The sequence below is a fragment of the Corvus moneduloides genome, chromosome 10 (genome assembly GCF_009650955.1).
Source record: "Corvus moneduloides isolate bCorMon1 chromosome 10, bCorMon1.pri, whole genome shotgun sequence".
Classification (NCBI taxonomy): Eukaryota; Metazoa; Chordata; class Aves; order Passeriformes; family Corvidae; genus Corvus; species Corvus moneduloides.
The window spans coordinates 18,956,032-18,979,028 of NC_045485.1; the positions used below are offsets into that span (position 1 = coordinate 18,956,032).

General features: G+C 40.3%; 2 protein-coding genes across 9 annotated transcripts in view; both read right to left on the reverse strand.

Annotated features, from left to right (window-relative positions):
• Positions 1-380: 380 nt before the first annotated feature.
• Positions 381-13,197, reverse strand: CAPN10 (calpain 10). 3 transcript variants are annotated; one of them, XM_032119728.1, is made up of 14 exons: positions 13,108-13,197; positions 12,510-12,717; positions 11,029-11,160; positions 10,579-10,775; positions 9,109-9,326; positions 8,456-8,597; positions 6,743-6,909; positions 5,912-6,195; positions 5,239-5,441; positions 4,612-4,867; positions 3,360-3,559; positions 2,737-2,782; positions 1,359-1,384; positions 381-803 (listed from the first exon to the last, which is right to left on the reverse strand). In XM_032119728.1, the coding sequence occupies exons 2-14, from the start codon at positions 12,651-12,653 to the stop codon at positions 740-742; spliced, it is 2,079 nt and encodes a 692-aa protein (XP_031975619.1). In that variant the 5' UTR covers positions 12,654-12,717; positions 13,108-13,197; the 3' UTR covers positions 381-739. The 3 variants fall into 3 exon arrangements, 2 of the variants coding, with proteins under 2 accessions (XP_031975619.1, XP_031975620.1); XR_004242117.1 differs by lacking the exons at positions 381-803; positions 1,359-1,384; positions 3,360-3,559 and adding an exon at positions 3,589-3,691 and having other exon boundaries at positions 2,735-2,782; XM_032119729.1 differs by lacking the exons at positions 381-803; positions 1,359-1,384; positions 2,737-2,782 and adding an exon at positions 3,678-3,691 and having other exon boundaries at positions 3,411-3,559.
• Positions 13,198-16,664: 3,467 nt separating this feature from the next.
• Positions 16,665-22,997, reverse strand: part of ABCC5 (ATP binding cassette subfamily C member 5) — a 70,587-nt gene continuing 64,254 nt past the window's right edge. For 3 of the 6 annotated variants that reach the window (XM_032120000.1, XM_032119999.1, XM_032120005.1), the window contains 4 exons: positions 22,689-22,797; positions 21,065-21,292; positions 20,650-20,792; positions 16,665-19,963 (listed from right to left, as the gene is read on the reverse strand). In XM_032120000.1, the coding sequence (XP_031975891.1) occupies positions 19,691-19,963; positions 20,650-20,792; positions 21,065-21,292; positions 22,689-22,797 (753 nt within the window). In that variant the 3' untranslated portion in view covers positions 16,665-19,690. Of the gene's footprint in view, positions 19,964-20,537; positions 20,793-21,064; positions 21,293-22,688; positions 22,798-22,997 lie in introns of all 6 variants that reach the window. The other 3 variants (XM_032120001.1, XM_032120002.1, XR_004242161.1) reach the window with 2 other exon arrangements.

The following is a 22,997-nucleotide window of genomic DNA, read 5'->3' on the forward strand; positions in this document are numbered from 1 at the left end:
AACAGCTTTTCAAGAAATTAAGAAAATAAACTAAGATGTCAACAGTTGTTTTAGTAGGCACAGTAGAGATTTATTACTCACGGTGTTTTCTTTTGTTCTTTTTCCACATCAACAGATGTGGAAGGTTTTGACAGTTTAAAATTCAGCCGAAAGCATCCCATACCCTTCCAATTTTCAAAGTTCAACAGGAACTAGCAGAAATTATGGCAGAATGTAGTTAAAATCAAAAGCAGAATACTACATATTTCTGGGACATAAAACTAATCAAAGACGTGATTCTCCTTGCAAATATTTCCAATTATTCCCTTCCACTAAGTGAAAACCCCAGGGTTCTAAAACACTATAATGTTTGCTACCACAGAACAAACGCAAACTCGACATCATTGACATTTTTCACCTTTTTAATAAAAGCCATTTTAAAACTTTCAATGTTACTTTATTGAGGAAAATAGAACATTAAAAATCCTGCTTGAATAAGAAACACTTTCAAACATAAATTAAGAAAAATCTCTTGAACTTCACATTTCTTGCAGTGAGGGCAGATCTTCCATAAAACACACTCTTACAGATTTACAAAAGCAGTCTGACAGGATAGTTCAAAACTTTTCAAGTCTTGTCTTTTTTATTTCTGGCGTTCATTAAAGAAAAACTCAGCAAAAAAATCTTTCCTTTGAACCCACCATCTGCTTGGTTCCATAGAGGGCCCAAGGTAAAGTGCTCAGCAGCAGGACTGGCAGTGTCAGATATGAGCTTGGACTTTTTCTACTCCAGGGTATTTTGATGGTTCTTGAGGTATGTCCCACCTGAAAAAAAGACTCCGGTTTTTCTCTATGTTCACCACCCCGTTGGTCACCTGAAGTTATTCTGTCAGGTTAATTTATTTTCCCCCACAAAATATTATTTCATAATCATAGAATAGTTATAGTTAGAAGGGACCTTAAAGATCATCTTGTTCCAATCCCCCTGCCATGGGGGATTCCACAAGACCAGGCTGATCAGGGCTCCATCCAACCTGGCCTTACATGTACATTTTCTGGTTTTTTTCCAAAACTGTAGCTGGGCTTGAAACATGCACACATTCTTCCTCTGTATTTTTGAAGAACTGAGGTACATTATAATTTGCTGTACAATGCTCCTTCTAAAAAATGTGGGAAGACCAAATATTCAGAGTGTTCATGATTAAAAGAGGTATTTTTCACAAAGAAGTCATCACAGGCCCGATAGTTGGTACCAGTGAAAAACAGTTGGGCTAAGAGCATCTTCTTGTTATTCCATTTAAAACTGAGAAGAGCAAGAGATGAGGCATTCCTCAGCTTTCTGATGTTTCTTGAAATGACAGTGTAAGAATTCCACTTTACCTTTTCATCACAGTTGTAAAGGAAACCTATAAAAAAATGTGCAATACAGAGAAAAAAAGCTATTTCATCAGTTATTTTTTTTGTCAAGAAGGAATTAAAGTGAATCAGAGAAAAGAAAGATTTAGAAACACAAGTCAAAATGCAAACTTTTCCTCTGAAACATCTTTAGAAAAAAACAAACTTTAAAATTCACAAATACCATCACTTCAGTAACTAGAGAACACAATCAAACTTTTCGAAAAATACACTGACATCCAGCTCTGCTGTTGTTATGAATCCCTTAGAAGTCACTAGCCCAAAGTGATGCAGACTGCCTGGATCCCCCAGGAGCTAAACCCCAGAAAGTTTAAAGTCCAGTCTTCAGAAAAGCCCATGTTGTTGAAGATTAGATTCAGGCATTAATTTCTCCCACTGATAAGAAAAATATAACCCTAATTTCCAGATCCTTGAAACTGTCCTGAAGAATTTAAACTGTTTGTTTCTTTGATTCTGTTTCCATGAAATAATATAAAGAAACATAAGTTTGAATAGATCCCTTTTGATATAACGGCCCTGCAACATTTTGTTCCCAAAACAATGGCAACAAAGGACTTTCATTACACGGGTCAGCTCCTAAATATTAAAGTAACAGGAACCATATGGAAAGTACACACAGGTCTGTGCCCATTTTGTGAAGCACACAAAATCCATACTGTCCGTGTGGCTTTAAGAACAAAATGTCATCACTGGTCAACATGACCCAGATTAAGAAAATGAGTAAACCACTTCTAAACTTGGGTGAAGAGTTTTCCCTACAATTTTTGTTTTGTTCAAACCTCAAAGGGAAAGACCCAAGTATTTAGATGTCTTGTTTCACCTAATAAGCAGAGCGTTATCAAGGGCGTGTTTTGATCCACCAACTAAATCAGCTATCTTTAAACTACTGTTAAAACAATATTTTTTAATTTAAAAAAATTTTAACCAAAGTTCTCCTCTGCACCCAGTAAAAACACCATAAGTATTAGTTACTCAGCATTCACATCCAACCTTTTTATACTACATGCCTATCTAATCAAGCAAAACAAAATCAAAATCTGAAATAGCTGTCATTAACTTGATCAAAACAACTTGCACTCCAGGAGGGATTATAATGGTGGGATGCTGCATGGGCTGGCTGTAGAGAAACAAATAAAAACCTGATCTTCTCATTTTGCTGTGCTTTCTTAAGCCTTTACAGCACTATAACATCATTAGAATTTTAAAATCACGATACAGAGGACACCAAATATTAAAACCAATCAGATGGAGGAAGGATACAATATATAGTTAAAACAAGCAGATCTGTGGTGACACCAAGAATGAATACATCAAAACACATCCATTAAAATATATCACTTGCCTCTTGTAATACTTGTCCAAGTGTCTCCTGGCTGTGAATGTGCTTCCTGTTGAAAACCCAAACCACGCTTATTTCTGCACAAAGCATTGTGAATCTTGCAAATATCAAGTATTTATCCCAGTTTCAAAAGAGAAGTTATATCAGACTTCGTTCCACATCCTTTCCCTTAGCAAATCTTTCTGCAATTCTATGCAGTCTTATGGAATTTACAATTCTAATTCAGAGCTGTTGTTTTTCACGTCATAGTTATGAACTACCTGGAATAAGGCTGACTACTCATCACATTTTCTCAAAAACAACCCTGATTATTAAAAGGTGTTGTTAAATTTCAACATAAATCCTAACATGGATGATACAGGTAATCAATTACTTTAATGTCATCTCCTCCAGCACTAGACATCTGATATTCAGCAATTAATGCAAGAAGATTTAACAAATACTACTTTTTTAGTCGTTCTTCCAACATAATCAAAGTGGTAAGCATTGCATGCAAAAACAACAGAAATACAAAGACTTTACAAAAAATTTCCATCAAGAGAACACGTTACTGCAGTTGTTTCCATGCATCCTATAATACATGCATTAAAAAAAACTAAAGCAAATAGAAGGCAACATCATTTTACCTGTCTATTTTGGTTGCTATGACCAGTGTAAAATTGCCTTCTGTACTGGGCAAGTATGTAGAAGGTATAATGACATAACTTCCTGCAGGAAGCCTGCAAAGTCGGCTGACTTCCTGGGAATAGCAGTGAGGTACACAGCTCACCAGTGGCTCCAAGTGTACAAAAGAAGTAGTTTGTGGTTTCCAGCTGCTGTTAGGCACCTGCAAAAAAAGAATGTAAACATGCCTACCTTTTCATCTGTTTCAGGGCTCACAATGTTTCATTCCTGTGACACTACAGTGTGATATGGTCCATCTCTATTCCGCTCGAAATACTCACTCTGCTGTACAGAGCTAGAGAGAAGAGGAATGGAAAAGCTTCTGGAAAACCCAGATGGCAGTACTAAGAACAGATGAATCATTCCTAGCCTGTTTGTAGACAATGTATAGAACCCTCTACTCACATAGCTCTAGAGCTTCCTCTGTTATCTAACCTCACTCTTCCCTACTACAGCCTAAAGCAGTTGTTTTTCACCTCAGGGATTTGCTGAACAGACTGTGTCCTTCCTATATCTAGTAGTCTTTCCTGTACTAAAAAGTCATATTAGACTTCATCTCAGTCTCCTATAGGCATACAAAATGCCAATCTTTCTTCACATATTATATATTTGAAGTTTTATGATTACTTCTGATGCCCAGCTTCAGATTTTTCACTTAACCTTCTTTTGAAGCATGAGTTCTAAAAATGAAGCTACCTTTCTCTGCAAAATAGTTACTTAAGCAGCAGCTTCTTAGGCTACATTTACGCAGTTGATCACTAGCACACACATGTAGAACCTGTATCTATCCATACCAAATCAAATCTTGTTTTACTTCTGATCGCCTGCTCAAGATATCACAGTCCTTTTGATCCAGTATCATTTGCCTAGCACATATAATTATTAGACATGAAGAAAGTTAAGTGTTCGTGATGAATTACCAAAAGGTCTGGTCCTCAATTGCTAGGGCACTGAGAATTCTTTGCAAATCCTCAAGAGTTCATTGTTGCTAAAACTAATTCAGAACCTTGTAAGAATTCAGTGGAACTAATTATCTGGTTACTATGCCATGTAACTATGTAAGTTATTCCATATCTTTCATGGGCATTACTTCCCAGAGTCAGCTTGTGTTTCTCCTAGAAGAAGAAAGTCCCTTGCAAACTGCAAGGAGCCCTGTGCTCACAGGCTAACCTTCACCCTTGGCAAATGAGCAATCGAACTGACCAGAAGCCTTACCTGGAAAATATGGAAACCTATTGGACAACACTTGCTATCCAGGCAGTGCTGACGGAGGGTGACTTTCACAGTGGTTTTTCCCGGTCCTGCAGGAATGGAGAGGGGAAAGCAGGGATTGGTATGAAAGGAGGAGAAGTTCCTGCTACCTCCAGCATTTAGCCCATTCTTCCAGCAACCATGCAGCTGCACTGTCTCCCATTCACCAGCTGGGAGTTCTTCACAGAGGGCAGCATCCGTGGGTGGTGGCTTTAGCTCACTATCAAACATAAGACAGAAAAGAAACTAAAATGTATAAAATATGTACTATCAGAATATAAACAAATCTGACCAGCTTTTAAACAGTTGCCAACACTAAATTTTGCCTCTGCATATAGCACTAAGCTGCAGTTTAGAGTCAAGATGCTACTCATCTGGCTACTTATGATTAGTATTTTAATAAGATGTAGTAGCAGCTTCATGACAAAAACAAGGAGCTGGGGCACTACTTGCATGAATTCAAAGACAATACAATGCTGTTACCTGGCACTCTGCACAACTCTTCAAAATATTTTGAACATTTCCACTTAGTGCTACACTTGTATTTAAAGCAATAATTATACGAAATGTTCTGTTTTGTTTTAAACCTACCTGAGAGAGATCCTTCCCGTTGAAAATACACGAAGCAAGAAATTCCCTACTGCATCTTTCAGAAAGGTGCTGGGAACAACAAGATAAAAGCCAGGTGAAAGGTCACAGCACACATGGACTTCTCTATCGTAGGAATGGCAGATGGTACCTACAACTGGAGGAGCAGAGAGGGTCTTTGGAAGGTTAAATCGTTTCTTCTCCACCTAGAATAGATGCATAATGATGTGTAGTGGTTTAGGAAAAATGAGTAACTTTCAATAAAACTAAAAATTATCAAATATTGTTTAGAACATTTTTTTAAATGCATACATTTACAAATGAAACAAAGACAAGAGTATCAGCAGATGAGTTGAACATCAAAGAGAAGTAGGAAGAGTCAATACTCAGGAGGAGTAAATTTAGGAATGGCTTCAAGTTATCAGCCTGAAATGTCATGCACTAGTTTGGAACAATCCCAAGTGCTCACTGATAAGAAGAAAGTACCAGTCTACTAATAGTTTGTACAGACAGTAACTGTGAGATAAACAGAACCATTCCAGCATAAATCAGAGATAGAAAACTGTGACCAGTTGAATCGTATCACTGCCATGGGAAATGAATGATTTTACTCAAATGTTTCAGTAATGCTTTTAAACTTCTATTTGCAAAGAGAAAAATGTCACTTGTGTATTACCTTCCAGACATGCAATCCCACAGCCTGGTAATTCTTTCCTTGTATGCCTTGAGTCAAAAATGGATTCTCCTCTGCTAAGCGGGTTGGATTTTGAATCCTTCCAGCCCAGTCAGTGCTGTATTTCCTGTGTTTCTGCAGCAGAGCAATGCACACCTCACTCGATTCACAGACCCTCAGCCAGAACTTGGGGTTGGTAGGGAAGCTGCTGTTGTTGCGGCAGCCACCTGCAGACTGCCCTCTCACCCAGGATCCAAAGAGATTCTGTGAGTGACACAGCACTTTCTCTAACAAAGCAAAAAACACATGGTGTGGATTTCAGACACAGGAAGCTACTTAATTTTATACAATAGATACATGGCAGAGATTCCCCAGCACAAGAAAACATGATGTCATAGCCTGACACCTCCCCAAAGCAGAAATTCATGACCAAGACTTCAAAAGGCATGAGAATTAATGCCACAGTTGGTAATGACAGACCGATGACATGATTTTTACAAGAAGAAACTGTTACTAGAAATCTCAAGTGTATCTACCATTAAAAACAAAACATCACAGGGCTGTCCAGAATAACAGCCTTCTAGACAGAGGACACTAATCTCTAAACCAGCTAGCAAGTAATTCATAGAAATATCAATGGCTTCTCTAAATATCTTTAATTTCCACTTGTCCTTCTGTTTTTCAGTAGAGACAGAAAAGGCCTATAGATCTAAAGGAGAGGGAAAAATTGAGAAAGAGAAATTATGGTCTAGTTGCATCCATTTGCAATTCAAATCAATCCTTCCCATTGACATAATGTCATTTGCATGAGAAACATGTTTTCTCATACCACACCTGTATAGAGGCTCTGAAGTTGTCCTTCCTCATTGACTGGAAAGCCCACAGTAATCTCATCAAATTCCCTGAAAAATTCCTCTTCATCCACCCAGAATTCTCCCTCTAGGATCTGGGAGAGGAGTTCTGAAGCAACTGCTGGATCTAGCTGGTTCCATCCTTGACCGCTGCATATAAGACCAAAGTTAACATTCAGCTTGTTGCCCAACAGAGTTCCGGAACAATATTCTACCAAATATCTTAGGGAGCAGGACAGTAAGAAGAGACTTCTCCATTTTATTGTGAAATAATTGCATTGAAAATTTCTCTACACATTGCTGTTCAGTGAGAGGGATCACAGGAAACACAAGTCATAACTTATCAAAGAAAACTTAGAAACAGCCTAACACCAGACTGGATGCAGAACAGACTTCTAGGTGAAATAGGTGCTTTGTTTACAACAGTCATTACAGTAAGAAGTCCAAGAACAAAATAAAGATTTTTAACTGTTGCTTAAAAAAGGAGACAAAAAAGTAAAACCAGCTGCACTGTGATTGTTCTGAAAGAATTTTAATGCTTTACATCAAAAACTGCCATTTGTATTAAGCAGCTGGTTTCCCCATGAATCTGCTTGCCAAGTCTCGATAAACCAAGAATTTAAGCACCTCCTTATTTAGGGCTCATTAAAAGCTAGTAGTTTCAACATTTTCCATTGTTTCACTAACAAAAAAAGAATAGCTCTGCACTTGAATAAAACAGGGTTCTAAGGTCACCCAATGAAACCCTATCCTCTTGCAACTACATGGCAACTTACTCTTTCACAAAGAAACTACAAGAGACCAAGTGTATAACCAAAACACTGTCAAAAGCAAAAAACATCAACTGAAGCTCTCAATAAATGCAATCAAATTATTTTTCTAACTCAGGGGAAAAAAGCATTTCTACAATGCTCACTAACATCCCCACATTGTTAACATATTTTAATGCTGAATGCTTGTTGCTTGGGTCAAGAATTGCACGTTCTTTTGTACAGTCAAAACATGCTAACATTTTTCAAAATAAGCTAGCAGGGTCTGCCCTTTCATTCTTGCTACTTTGCTATTTGAGCTGCTACACATATTTCTGTAAGTCCTTTAAAACAGTTCTCTTCTCTATTTCTACTTTATATGGACTCAGTTCCAGCTTCTCCTACTTATCCCAATCTACAGAAAAGAGAGCACACAAGCAACAAGCATAAGCATCCTTCATTCAAAGGGTCAAAACTTCAATGTGAAATCCTTCCTTCTGCTATATTTAGTTTTATAATTACTCCTTTGCTTGTTTTCTGCAGCTGAGCCAGAAGCAAATGAAAAGAGTCAAGTAAAGCTGAGTGACAAGAAACAAACATGATCAAAGATACTTAGATCAATGGCAGAATAACAAAAAAGCACCACAAAAATCAGAAACAGAAAATTAGCCAACACCTTAGGTTTGTCTCTATAAAAAGATATGATGATTTGATAAACAAAAAGGTTATTAAAAAAATTTAGATTGCCAAAACCAGGAGAACAAAATGATGAGCCTCAGAACCAATGAGCTGTGTGAACTCCCAACTCTCTAAAGGATTGTACACACACTGAAGCCTCTCTCCTCTGCTACAGATTATTAGCAGTGTTTGCCTATGCAATACATAGATAAGCTTTGTGCTTCAGAACTATCACAAATGGTTTTCCAAATGAATATAAAACTGCTCACCCCTCACACCAGGGCCCTTTCCAGCACCGCCTCCCCCAAGGATTTCGTATTCGTAGTAGGAAGATTTCCTTGCCTGACACTTCAGACAGATTCACTCTGTCTATCACAATAAAGGCATGAAATTCTCCTAGTTCACTTGCACCTAAATAGGAAAAAAAAAATTGAAAATAAACAAAAGAATCAGTTCCATATTTCGCAGTGACGTTAAAGTATCCAGTGAAAGAAGGCAATTTTGCAACAAAAGGAAGTTGTTTTAAAATCTGTATTAGAACAGCACAAAGAAACCCCAAACAGTTCATTTTAAATGTGACCATAGAGAAATAAAGTAACATTTCCAAGTGTATTGACTCACTCCTTGATCTCAAACCCTACATATTCACCATGCTGAAATTCATTGGGGTTTTCAAGGTTGTTTTTGAGGGAGTTCATCCAGGGGGGGGTGCATCTGTTTTTGAGATCTGACCATATTCTAATATAAGAAAGCACTTTTCAAAAGCACCCTCCCATCCTGAACTCAGTAACATCCTTAAATCTTTATTTATCCAAACTTATCTAAAATTGCACCATGAAACTGGCACGGTACTAGAATCAGCACTTGTATTTGCCAGCTGCCTTGTGCTTTGAAGCCTGCTAATAGAGACATTTACTATCACCTTGTCTGGAGTTGAGGACTGAACAGCTTATTACACACTGTTCCTTCAGATTCATTAATCTTCTAAACACTGCTTTCTCCAAAACCATGCCTGTCTTCTCTTTCTCCACATCTTTTCCAGGGCCTTTCAGGGTCCATCTTTCAGCAATTCCTCCAGTCAGATCAACCAAAGCATCTGCCACCTGTCCTGCCCACAACTGCTCATAAGATCCATGCACTCTAAAAAATTAAACCAAAAAAATTTTAAAAAAACACCAAGAAAAAGTTTGTACAGACAGAAGAACAAAAGAAACACAGTTCCTACACACTTGCAACCCCACTCTATATCACAATCATGACTGTACCCTACCCCATAACCCAAATCAGGCAAGAGAAAGCACAGACTATTTTATTTATACAGAATACAACATCTAAAGAATATGTAAGCCATTGGATACTCCACTGTTTGATGGGAAGTTTCTTACATTCTCTCTGTCCTATTTAAAAAACTGCTGTTGTCTAGTACTAGTCATTTGTACCTTATCATCCATGCTCTACATTATCTTTGTGATATACTAACTGCATTCTGTATAAATAAAAATATTTCTTCCCCTTCATTTATCCTTTATTCACTCTGCACAAATAACCAGAGTAGCACTTCCCTCAACAACCTAAGCAGATCAAGAGATTGCCCCACCTGATGTAGCAGATGCAAAATACAGCAAAAGAAATCAAGACTAAAATAGAATTATAAATTCAAAAATAACATCTCTGCAGAAAACAAAGAAATATTACATTTCAAAACCTACAGAGAAGCTTTAACATGACACTGGTGCTTCACAGCTTCTGCTCAATGTATCTACAGCTGGGTAAGTAATTTCACACAAAGTCTGCCTCTGCCCTCTGCTGGCAACCACATAATCTTCTGCTCAGATTCTTTGGGACATTAGATGTCTGTCTTACCAGTGCATTTTGTCTCCAAATTGTTTGTCCATCTGGACAGCTTTTCCATTGATGTGCCATAAACCATACAATAGCTGCATTTTCTTCCTAAACAGTAAACTATCAAATTATACAAAAGAGCAGTGAAACTCACACAACTAGATTCTCAACTAGCACAAACTTACATAACATTGTTGCTTTCCACGAAAATATCTGCATGCTTTCTGCTTTTCATTGAGCTCTCATCTTCCTTTAACAAATTGGATAACTAACGGACAATGACTTAACAAACATCATTTGAATCCTGAAAATTCATTGCAGCTCTTACTTTTGATCAGAATTCCCTCCCTAAGACTATCTTACTTCATGTGCAACTGGAAGCACACCTTACAGATCTACAGTTTAAAGAGCAATTTCTGCACAAGCCAGAATGGGACCACCAGGAGCCACAACACTCAGATCTATGCCCAAAGCAGCCAGGTAAAGTAAGTAAGCAAAGAAATACACAAGTATTGTACTTCTATTTCCATCAATAGCAATGTTCACATACTTTGCATAAGCTTTTTCCAGAAGTGGAAGCCAAAACAAATCCTCTGTCTGACACTGGGAAAAGCAGAGTTTGCCCCCAAGGCAAGGCAGGCGATCGTCGATGGTCACTTCCACCCAGTGGCCAAACTGCCAGACCCGGCACGTGAAACAGCCTTGGTAGGACTCATCTGTCCAGCTGGGCTGACCTGGAGGGATTACCTGGAAGGCAAAAGCCAAAAATCAAGACAAACAACGAATTAATGGTTTTTGTTGGGGTTCTTTTTGCAAATAAAACCAGTTTAAAATATACTGAACATCAACCATTTGTAACAAATACAGAAAAAAAATGTGATAAAACCAGTGAAACTGAGCATAATGAAGCCAATACTCATTTGGCAGCTTGGGACTCCAGAACAATACACAAATGTCAATTAGGTGAAGAAAACTTCTCTAACATGAAACTTCTCCATACCTTGTTCAGTAAGTATTTGCTCTTCTGCAAAGCTACACAGGCACACAGGAACCAACAGTCTCCCAAAATTCCTTGTTTTACTTGCACATCCTGCAGATTGTTTGAAAATAACCGAGGAGAAGAACAAATGTCCTAAAAATAAAAGAAGAGCAGTTAAAGCCAAATTCTGCATGATATTCTAAGAAAGTCTGTGTTGCAGGGACTGGGACGGCTCCAGAGATCTCTCATAGAACAAGAGAATTTTTATGTCTAGAAAATTTCCTTTTCAGACACAGCCTAAGTAAGAAATAACAAATAAATAGCTTGTGGGGGCATTTTGCAGGTACTTCGTGAATGCAGATCTAGTTCCCACATGAATTTCAGCACACAACTGTCACCATCAGGTGCAACCTTAGCAGAAGCAGTAATAAGTGAAAGACAACATAATTCGTCAGCTCCTTCCTAGACTTATGATCAACTGCGACAGGGCTGATGCCATCCACATTGAACTGCACACCCCAAGTTACAAAAATCTCAAAATTAGAACAAGGGAAAAACCTCTCCTAGGACACATAAAAATAGATTAGTTGGTAGCACAAGATGCAATTTCAGATGCAAAGTCTTGAATACTCAATCAGATCTGAAACTGAGTTTGTGAAATGGTTTTTCTTATACACAAACACTGCAAGAGATGGGAATTAACTCATCAGCCCTCAGTAGCAATCAAGGTGTAAAGTACAAAAGCAGGAACCTGCACACTGTGAAATCATTTGTTTGCCAATTACACCTGATAATCAACAGCTCTGTCACTGTTCTACAGAGAGCCCCAGACACAGGGGAGAAAATACAACTCAAGACAACATACTTTTTTCCTCCATTAAATTTTTATAGCCTTTTTTTTCCCCTCCACACAAAGGCAGTATCATAAATACTTCACTTTAAATGGGTGTACTGCAGAAATGCATTCTAAAGCTTTTAGCTCTAATACAGCTTGCTCTGCAACCCAGCTATATGTTTAAAAGCAATACAAGTCATATGACAAGTTATAAACTTTAGAAGTTTTCTTTCTTGTTATCAAAGAAATCAACAACTACAAAAAGAAAACCCCATAGGCTTCTGAAAAATTCTAAAATCCAATTACCCATTTTCAAGACAGTTATGCAATGTACCAAAAAATTCGGGAGTGACATAATGCTGCATTCCAACTTGGTATGTATGTTATCTGCATAATGAAACATATTTATAATAAAATATCTGAATTTCTACTACTGCCATGAAATTTAAAAGCTCTACAAAAGGATTTAAATCAAGCCTACAAATGAGCACCCAGACTTAAAAACTGTTACTCATGTATTGTTAACGCTGACATACATTGGTTTTATCATTTATGTATTTCTAAACAAAAAAAAAAACATCCAGAAGCAGTCATTCAATGCTAACTTGCATTTACTACCTGAAAGCCCAGTTCTGCTAAAATAAGCCCTTTATACCTTAAAACTCACCTTAGGTCTCAACCAAGATATCTCGCCCCTGAATTGGGCAAGCGGGGTACAATAATCAAAGAATATAGAGGTATCACTGGCCGGAAACGTGGGGTCTGTGTAAAGGTCTCTTGTCACCATTAATTGCTTTTTCTCTCCCAGCATTTTCAACACAATCCTAAGCAGTTTTGCCGGCTATTCCTACGACTTTATATCGCCAGGCACCAACCTGCAACAAAAGCGAGTGTTACTGGGAAATTACAACAGGACATTGGAAATTACAACAGGCAAGGCGGATTTATTTAGGGATGGAAAGCCTCTCACTCCAACACGGAGCACCTGGAACCACCACATTGCTGGCTTCTCCCAGCACCTGATACCACCCTACACCGCTCAGCAGCAAGAGAAGGGGCGACCTCTGAGGAGACCTACACCCATTTAGGTCCCTTCCCCCCGCTCTGCGCACACCCTCCAAACAAGGCCCCCCCCACCACCCTTTTCCTCACACCCAGCCCCAACATGGCCCCTCCGCCCACGCCCCCTCCTGCCCACCAGCCCCCCGTCCCCACAAGGGGTGTCGGCCCGGCCGCCCCCGCTCCCGGCTCCGCTCCCCCCTCACCGCGGGGCGGCCCCGCCGCCATTGCCCAGGGCGGCCGTTACCCGGCAACGCCGGCACGCGCGGCCCCGCCCACCCCTTGCCATGACGGACGGCGCTGCTGACCAATCAGCGGGCGCTACGTCTGCGCGCGCCACGTATTGGTTCCGCCCCCCGGGTGAGGGGGAGATTTCCCGGGATCCTCCGCATTCCCTGGCCGGGAATAGCTGGGGGAAACGGGGAAGTGACTGCTAGCTGTGGTCACCTGAGCTGCTCCGACGGGCGAAGGAAACTGAAACCAAAGTGTTTTCATGAAGATTGTGGCAGTGAAAGCCAGAGACATTGCTGGCCCTCATAGAGTGCTTTCCCGACATAATGGCAAAGATCACATTTTCAGATAGTTTATCACCATATAATCATCCACAGGCTGAACTGACAAAGGAGGTATGTTACTTCTCATACTTTGATAGCTACCGCTGGCCATTGAAATAGAAAAAATGCCTTAAAAATACTGCCTCTGTCAGGAACAAAGAACAGAAATAAGGGGCCCACGAGGCTGTCCTTCTGCCCACCAAGGTTCTGGGTTTCAGGGCACACTGAAGGAGGCTGTTGTCTTTTTCACGTTTGGGCCTTACACATCAGTGTTTCTCAAGGTGCTCAGGTGTGGTCAATAAAGAAGCTGCTGAGCCACTGTCGAAGGACAAGGTGTTTACCAAAAAATCTGGTTTTCACACTTGCCTGTGATGATGTGTTTGAGTCTAAGGTCACCTGGTCCTTGGGTAGACAGGTCACCTGAACGAGAAAGATCCACAGAAAACACGGGCCTGACTGGTTTCTATCAGACATGAATGCAGAAATGCTCCTGTCAAGCCAACCTTAGCTGATGGAAATGCTCTCAGGTAACTGCAGAAGCTGTCCACCCACTGACATTCAGAAATAGGTTTTCTGCCCCTTGGTCACGCCCGTTGTACAGACACAAGGCCCCTCCCCCGCATACTGCAAATTTAATCAACAAACAAGACTTTTCACATTGAAGTTTTGACCCTTTCGGGAGCAGGGGAAACATTGCTGGCAGTAAGAATAACCCTCTTGTCCACAGCTCATGCGGGGGAGCTGCAGCTGCGCGGCTGCGAGTGAGCGACACAGGAGAGGTCTGTTGGGGGAGGGAAAGGGGAAAAAAAGGCCTCTGTGTCAGGAACAGTGAGGCTCTGATCTGTGTGAGTTCACCCCTGCATTCTTTAGGAAACAGCGATCACACAACTGCATAAATTCCATTGGAGGACTGAGTCTAGCAAGCAGGATAAATGTTGAGCTCTAACTGTAAATACAGTAGGTCCAACCTGCAACAGTTAATTAGTTAAATATCTATTTATTTATGAAGCTATTAGAAGAAGGAAAGAGATGGATATCACCTTGGTCTCTCAGATACCTGACATGCTTTCCTTGCCCCACTGCAAGGAAAGGGGCAAATTAATCCAGTGGGAATTGATGATTTTTTTTCCTATTAACCCCAAACTCTTTGGAACAAAAGCAGCAGAGAACTTTCCCTGTTGCCTCTTGGCAATCCTGATGGATTAAATTGTTCCTGAAGACAAAACACAGGTCTATTTAGACAGGATGTCTTGAAGATAATATTTTAAGACAAAATGATACTTGCCTTGTTGTCAGTCTGTTTCTCAGTCCACTTTAACATACGTGCTTCGCTTCGTTTCTCCTTGTAAAGGAGGAAAGAAGTCTGAGAGGGGCTGAGTCCTGTTGCTATAGTAATTTAAACAGTTAAAAGGGATTTGTGTCAAGCTAAATAACCAGCTCATTTCCATGTCAATGAAGATGATCCTCTAGAATGGTGTTTGATATTTTCATTATTGTTTTCCAGTTTTGGGGTTTCATCAATCCCATGTTTGCTTTTGTCTCCAACTCCCAGTGGTTCAAGGACAGGGAGAGGAGTAAAAGTAATCGAGAAGCAGTGGCTGGGCCCAGTGTGTGTGTTTGTTTCTGCAAATTCTGACACATGGAAGCTGTTCACAAGGGAGCTCTTCCAATTGTCCAAATCCTGATACCAGGATTAGGAAGTCACAGGCAATACTCAGCTGACAGTGATCTGAGCTGTATCACAGAAACAGCACAGAATGTCTTTTTGCTTAAGGGAGATTTTGGAGTGGGTGTTTGGGGTTATAGATCTCTCTACCTCAGGCACACACAGAGGTAGAGCACAGCTCCAAATTTCCAGCCTGGTTACCACAGCACACAAGATGCTGCACCTCAGTAAATACAATTTTGGAAAAGGGTCCAATGCTCTGCAAACCCCACTAATGCCATTCCTTTTTTAGAGAGAGACTTGTCTCTAGTATATTAAAACCCCTTCCTTGTGGAGCACAGAGCATACTACGTTCAACATAACCATAATTCTCTGGACAAGAAATCAGAGGTGTAAGACTTGAGTTTTCTCATGCAGAAGGCACATGCAAGAAGAGGACTGAAGGGAAATGTTCACACAGGTTCAATCATTTATTGCAACTAGCTAGTCTCCCCCTATACAGAGTGAAAAGTCACCTCTAGAATATGGAATAGCTTTTCTCTACCCTCCTTTTTCTGTAAAAGTCTCTTATGTCCAGTTAAGACATACACTAACAGGTGCCCAAATTACTACTGTAATTAACAGGAAAAGCAGGATGGATGATATTAATAAAAAATTCTTTTAGTGGATGTGGAATATGCAGCAGCATTTGAGGTAATTTTTCAGAAACTTTTAAAGTGTTTTACACTTTAAAAGGATACTGAAACATCATGCTCCACCCAAGCTAAATCAATACACTGAGTTGTGGAAGACACCTTGCAGCAATAGACCAATCAATCTTGATTCACTAAGAATCAAAAAGTACTTACATGAGAAAGAAGTAAGTAGTTTATATGTAAGTAGTTTAACTTTCACAAACAAAGCAGTAGCTTCCAGAGCTGGAAGATGAAACTAGACAAATCCAAACTAGACATTAGGTATGCATTCCAGGAATGCATGTAATCAACAGCTAAACCAATTTACCTGGGGCTTCAACAAAATCAGTGTCAAACTGTGTCCTCACAACTGACAATAATTCTGTGTCTCAGAGGACAGCGGCTTGATAAATCTCACACTGTGATTTCTAGTGCAGTTTCTGATATTGTGGTCATAGTGGCTTTAAGCTTTTATCAATCTATAGTAAAAAGTGTGAAAATAAGCGTGCCGATTTAAGAGTGTTGACTGTACTGTGTTGTTCTATCTTCGGACAAACAGGGAGAGCAGACTGAAGAAGTGTACTTGACCTGAGTGAATTGTGCAGCACACGAGCTTAGATGTACAGAAGGTCCTGTGTTATCCAAAAAAGGCAATGGGCAAGGTCACTGCAGTGCAAGAACATGAGAGAGTTTTGGTCGAATGTTTGGGATACTTGATAGAATTGTTCTTGGTTGATGGAGTTCGTGGTTAAAATGTTGCAATGTAACATGACACCAAAATTCCTGATACAAGCTTAACAGAGTATACTGTAGCTAACAAGAATTATATTTAATGTATCAACCAATGTGGCTATGAAATGCTAAAAAAACAAGGTAGAAACATTCCATTTTATTAAACGGTTTGTCTCTTCAGAGCTTTCCCACAAGTGATATTTCTAGATCTTCTGTTGCCCTGCTCAAAGCTGCAATGAAATAAAGTAATCGTTTTCATTTTCAAAATAAAAAAGATAACCCAATCTCTTGGCATCTGTTTGAATAAAACCGATTTGATGTCTAATCTGACTGAAAAAGATCAGAAATGAACAGACCAAAGATAAGGCAAATAAATAGTTTCTATTTAATCACAGTCTAATTTGCCTGTCAATGTGAAGTCTACTACAAATCAAGACAGAAACTAGCCTGAAGCACCAATTTATTTTCTGTGAACAAAAGGAAGGCTTATCTCCACAAACTTGCTGCCAATTTTTTGTCTCTACAAGATAAAAAATGCACTCCTCACTCACAGGAGAAACAGAAGTACCTGGGGGAGGATGCATGGAGTACTTTCAACAAATCTTGCTCTGCTTCTGTGTTTCAGAAAACAAGTCCTAGGAAAAAAGCCATTTGATAGGATCTCACAGAGATGAGAGCAAAAACACTAACTTACGTCTTGTGTTCTTTAATCAGGAAACAGTCTGTTCACTTCAGTCAGCATTTCCCTGCTCTAATATGTGTCTATGCAAACACAGAGCTGATCTGATGCATTTCAGTCAGTTCTAGTAACAATAGATAATATTTACTTTTGATTATTTGCTTTTGCCACCTCCCCAGCACCTTCCTGTGCAGCTTTGAAATAGCTTCCAAACTCCCTCTATCCTGCACCCCAGAAAAGGACAGAACAAAGACAATGTATCAAGTTAGCTCTTCCACACAGCTAGAGCAGGGACGCTGAATAACTTCCCAAAAGGCTGAACTTGTCACAAAGCTTAGTTTAATTTGACAATCATCATAAGGCATCCATGTAAATGAAAAATTCCCACCAGGGTCACAAACATTCTCCCACTAAATAAAACGTGTTAAAACAGAGGCCTGTGATTCCAAAAAACGCTAGTGGTTCCTGGTCTCGACCAGGCTGCCGCTGCTGGCAGTGGGTCCAGGAGACGCAGCACCAACAGCAGCAACTCCAGAAGTGTAAAGTCAGCTTGTACAAATCTCTTTCAATAGAACAACAAATGAAAAGGAAAGAGATTTGTGCAGAAAACATCATTCTCCATCCTTTCTGGGAAAACAAAACAGAATTTAAAAGATAATCCCATTCAAGGAGCAAAGAGCAAAGCTTGGAGTTCTGAAGCCCAGCAATGCTGATGGCCCATTTTTAAAACTAATGAAGCACTACAGAGGCCTGAGTTTATTATTGCTTTATCCCAGTTCAGCCCAGGCTAAGGCTATGGTGAAATCCAAATTAATTTAAAGCCAGAAAATGCAGATCCAGTAACAGCACCTAAGTCCCCATCCACACATGGGTGTAAACAGATACTTTTGGTGAAGAAAAAAAAAAACCCTCCCAAATTTCCCCTTCTTCCTGTCTATGCAGATCCCCATAGCAGGGCTAAAATTTGCCCTGAAGTATAAAACAATTTCTCTCTCACATCTCTGTTAGCTGAGCCTCTTCCAAATGTTTTGCCTTTTATTCATACTATCCTGGTGATGCATCAGCTCAGAGATGCCTTGTGGGAGCTCAAAGAGAGCACAAGGGTACTCACATGTTAAGAAGTTTGTGGCACAGAGTCTAAGAACCATCATTGCCTGTACTCTGCAATACCCCAGGACACTTTGCCCTCGGCTTCCTGAGACCAAACAGCACAGAAGGAAGACAGTGTCTCCCCATCCTGCATGGCTGGCCAGTGATCCAGAGAAACAACACACCAGGGAAATGAAATGGCACCTTACTCCCACCATAAGTCAGAAAACAGACTCAGGTAAAGCGGGACTTAAAAGTTTCACATCAAGAAAGGTGGTGTTTCCCTCAGACTATTGTATGATAGGGCAACTGTTATTCAGGCAAACATTATTCAGGGCAGTAAAATCTTAGCATGGATATTGTCATGGTTGACTTACAGGCCAAGATTTGCTGAGGATCTTAAAAAAATTACAGGTCTTGTTAATTCCTCCGAAAGGACAGAACAGAAGACACACAGAGTGCATCTGATGCATGTGCCACACATCCTGACATACTAGAAAAGGTTGCAGCTAGACTTGTCAAAACAGTTAAAAAGATTTAGGCATCCAGCTAGTACCAGAACTGATGGCATTTGGGAACCTAATTTGAACTTTTTTTGAAAATTCAAGCCTATGTATTTCTTTATTGCTTGTCCCATCGAGTGCAAAGGGAAAACTGAGGGTAGGGTTAACTACAGAAGGATTCCAAATCCATCATAATGCTTCCCTGTTCTTTTTTATATATTTTTTTATATATATAAAGAGCATTATTATTATTATTATTTAGCCACCTATGGGCCGGGGGGAACAGAAGCTATTTAAAATTAGTTTTTTCTTTAAGCATTAGTCCCCTTCCTCCCAAATCACAATACCTCTGTCACAGGAAGGAGCATAACATGAAAACATGTTTGCTGCCACTAATGATTCCTGAGTCTCTCCTTTGCAGAACGTTAGCCCAAATATCAGGACAATGACAGCTTGACACATACACATTCCCCAGCAACATTCACACAGCAAGTAGGACATGCCTCAGTGGCCTCAGACAAAAAAAAAAAAAAAAAAAAAAAGAAAAAAAAGAACACCTCCTCCCTCCCCCCCCCCCCCCAAACAACAAATCTGGAGAAACCATCCAAAAGAGCCTCAGAAAAGGGAACTTTCCATGGAGAAGCAACAGCCCAAGAGTCCCAGCCCAGTAAAAACTGCATCAAAATATTCATCACACAGCTGGCGGAGATCTCTGAAACCTGGCAGTATCACACGCTGGATACTTGAAGGCACATTTGCTTTGTGTTTTGGAAGAGGAATCCAGTTACAACACACTGCAGCTGCAAGGCTGAGGGAAAGGAGGCAACACTTGGTATCCTTCCTCTGTTCCTGTCCCCATTTTCAAGCTTCGTGGCTGGCGTGAACTGGTGATCTAAGCAGACACGTTGACATCCCTGAGTGAAATGGCACCATTTGTGGCCTCTGAGACTTTGTCCTCAAGCACCATTGCTGGTGTATCTGTAGTGACTGCTGTAGTGTCTATGGCAGGAAGTGGATTCAAGCCCTGGGATAAGATCTGTTGGATCGTTTTCCGCAAATTGGGGTGCAGCTGGTTTTGGGTCTGGTAAAAAATTTCTAAGGCAAAAGACTTGAGGGTGCCAGTGCAAAGGTCCTCGTAAAGTGGAATTGTGTACATCCGAGACATCTGCAAAAAAGGAAAACAGCATAAAAACACTTCAGTAAAAGTCAAGGAGTTCAGCTCTTCTACAGTCTTCAGCTACACTCCAACAGCCCAGCCCTGAATAACTTCAGACTGGAGACAAGCAACACATTTCTTCAAAAGACAGATGAGACTACTCTAAGTCTGATGCAAGGATTTTATGAATGGTAATAAAAAAGCATCTGCTTTCTGAGACTGAGCTACTTCCACAAATAACAGAGCTATTTTTTTAAAGGCCAAATAGAAGAGGCCACATTGAACACATGCATTAACCTTTTGCTCCTGCACAATAACTACTACTGAAAAGAACTCGATGAGCTCTAGCCTTGCTTGAAGTGTAATTATTCAAATAATCACATTATTTAGTAGTGCAAAAACTTGTGGTCTGGAAAAGCCAGGGCTGCTACAAACCAATAAAAAAATGCATGGGGCAGAGCTGGGACAAGGGTATTGAGTCAGGCTAGAAAAGCAGAGATTATCTGTAGGCATTTGAAATTACATCTGCCCATTCCTCCCCACCGCTAGCAGGTGAGCCATGCTCAGCCCCTTCGCAACACACCTGGGCTACACTTGGCCAGGAAGCAGAAGTTCCAAGGTCTTTCACGTCGCATGTCTCATGCACATGTCTCATGCACTGAGAGGTGCAGTGATTTTAATCCAGCAGTTAGTACCTGGTTTTCCAAGAAGCGACGGACTTTGTAAAGGTCTGGGTAATAGTCATTTCGGACTACAATCTGCAACCAGCGGATACGGATTTCTGCATTCATGGAGTCCAGCTGAGAGGAGTAACATTCCGAGAGCTTTTTTATCACCTCTGAAGAGAGCACACACACAGAGAAAGAACTGTGACCTATTTTGTCAATTTTGAGGGTCATCAGAGAATAACAGTTCATAAAATCACAGAATCATAGAATCTGTTGGGCTGAAAAAATACTTTCGAAGATCACCTATTTCAATCCCTCTGCCATGGGCAGGGACATCTACCTGACTTTACATCAATTATAATGTCAACCAGAGGTAGAGATCCTCAGAATTCAATCAATTATTCCAGGGAGAATTTTCTACTATCCTGGTAAGAGTACTCACCATGTGGCAGTGGTGATCCATCCAGCAATCTGTCCAGGAAAAGCACAGTTTGGAACGTTCTCCATTTAGTGAGGTCAACACTGCTGGCAGCAGCAACAGAGTCCAGAGGCTCTGTGGTCCAGAGTTTGAAGAGTGTCTCCACTGGTCTGGTCAGACTGGATCCCTGAGATAAGTCTGGCTCAGCTAACGGAGGTCCTGTAGCATTGAGCCAACGTTCAAACTCCAGTCCTGGAATGAGGAGTACCAAAAATGTGGAGCAGGGATCTCTGCAGGTGGCTTGGCTGCCTCAAAGTTCGGGACTGCTTCTGGCATAGTTAAGAGAGGTTCTAACAACAGCAACCAATAATTACAGTGACACAACAGTCTTAGCAGCCTCATTGGGATAGCCTATGGAACAGGTGGAAGACTGCCAGCAACACCTCTCCAAACCTCACCATGAGTTTTCTAGAGCTCAACAGTACAGTAGGTACAAGAAACACACGTGCTCTTAAGGCAGCCAGGCTGACAAGTACCTGTGTTCAAACTATGCTCTAATATTTGTGTGCCTACATTTCTCTCTCAGAATTCTGAGGAAGACTGAAGAATATGGAGAAAACACACTTTATTAAAAAAAAGGGGGAGGTGAGAGGGCTGACTAAACTCCTCCTACCCACCAGTAAACCCAAGCAATTTAAATTTATTTATACAACTAATAACAAAAAAACCAAGTTTCTTCAAAAGCAGCAGAGCCTGCTTTCCAACAGAGCTCTTCCTCTTGACCTTTTACCACCTCAATACTTTCCTAACTCTGGGCAATACTTCCTGTTCCATGCCATCTACACTAGAACTCCTATCTTCTGCACCCCCTGAATATTAGCCAGGCAAAAATTAGCAAATGCTGTGGTTAACTCATTAGCCAGCCAGTGGGCCAAGTAAAACACAGAGCTGCTGAGCTCATGCTGCAGCTTTTCCCACAGTAAACTCACTCATCTACACCTCTCCACAGGCAGTTCCCTCTCCACAAAGCTTGTAGGCATCCAGTATCCCTAAGAACTATACTCTGCTGGTCTGGTTTAAACTGACCAATGGGCTCAATAGCTACTTGCAGGGATGGACACATGGCAGGATGAGTCTCATTTCTTTAAGCAAGTGAGATAATAAGCAGCTGGTACTCCACAGACCTTCCACAAATCCACCAACAGCTATAAATAGGGGATATAAAAGAGAGTGAAGCATTCTGGAAGAGATTTTATGTGTATGGGTAGGATCTTGGGAAAGTTACAGTTCTCAAAGCATGTTTTCTGTTATTAAAATAGATGAAATTTCGAAGTGTGTTCACCTTTTCCTTGCATTTAAGCATGTGTAAATCTCACATGCACTGATCATTCTGTCTGCAGTGAAAGGTGAGTTAATGAGAAAGTTAACCAAGGAACACTCAGCTAATTAATGCCAAAACTGTCAGCAATTTAAGATGGTCTCATTCCCCAACATAGAGGCAGTAACCACATATTCTGTCAAGAACACCTGGTTGTTGCCAAACGGTTTTGTTTGCCTTAGCGTTTCCCTATGAATCCTCCAAGCCAAGCACAACATTTATCATCCAGGTTTTCTACAGTGTTCACAGTTAACTAAGTAAATCTCCTACCTGCTTTGCTCTCAACACATTGCTCTTTCAGCTCTGGAAAAAAATTCAGGAAGGAATCCAGAAGATCTTGAGCCACAACACTGGTAAATTTATACTTCTCAATGTAGGCCTAAAATAGTAAAAAGTTCAAATTATGATTAGGAGCAAGACAGCTTCCTTTTGACGTAGAACCACTGCATGCCACAACAACAAAAATAATACAAACATGAGAGTAAGTATTTGAAGGTTTAAAAAAAATGAAGAAAAATATCCTCCCTCCTCACCCAGTTAATTAAAGAAGCACCATAACAAGAAAAAAAAAGAGTAGCT

Excerpts from the sequence above, each read along its gene's own strand:
- CAPN10 (XM_032119728.1), bottom strand. The coding sequence starts at position 12,653 with ATGCTGGGAGAGAAAAAGCAATTAATGGTGACAAGAGACCTTTACACA. Across the intron at positions 11,161-12,509 it reads TATCTTGGTTGAGACCTAAG|GACATTTGTTCTTCTCCTCG; the intron begins GTGAGTTTTAAG and ends TTTTATTTTTAG. Across the intron at positions 5,442-5,911 it reads TGGGATTGCATGTCTGGAAG|GTGGAGAAGAAACGATTTAA; the intron begins GTAATACACAAG and ends CATCTATTCTAG.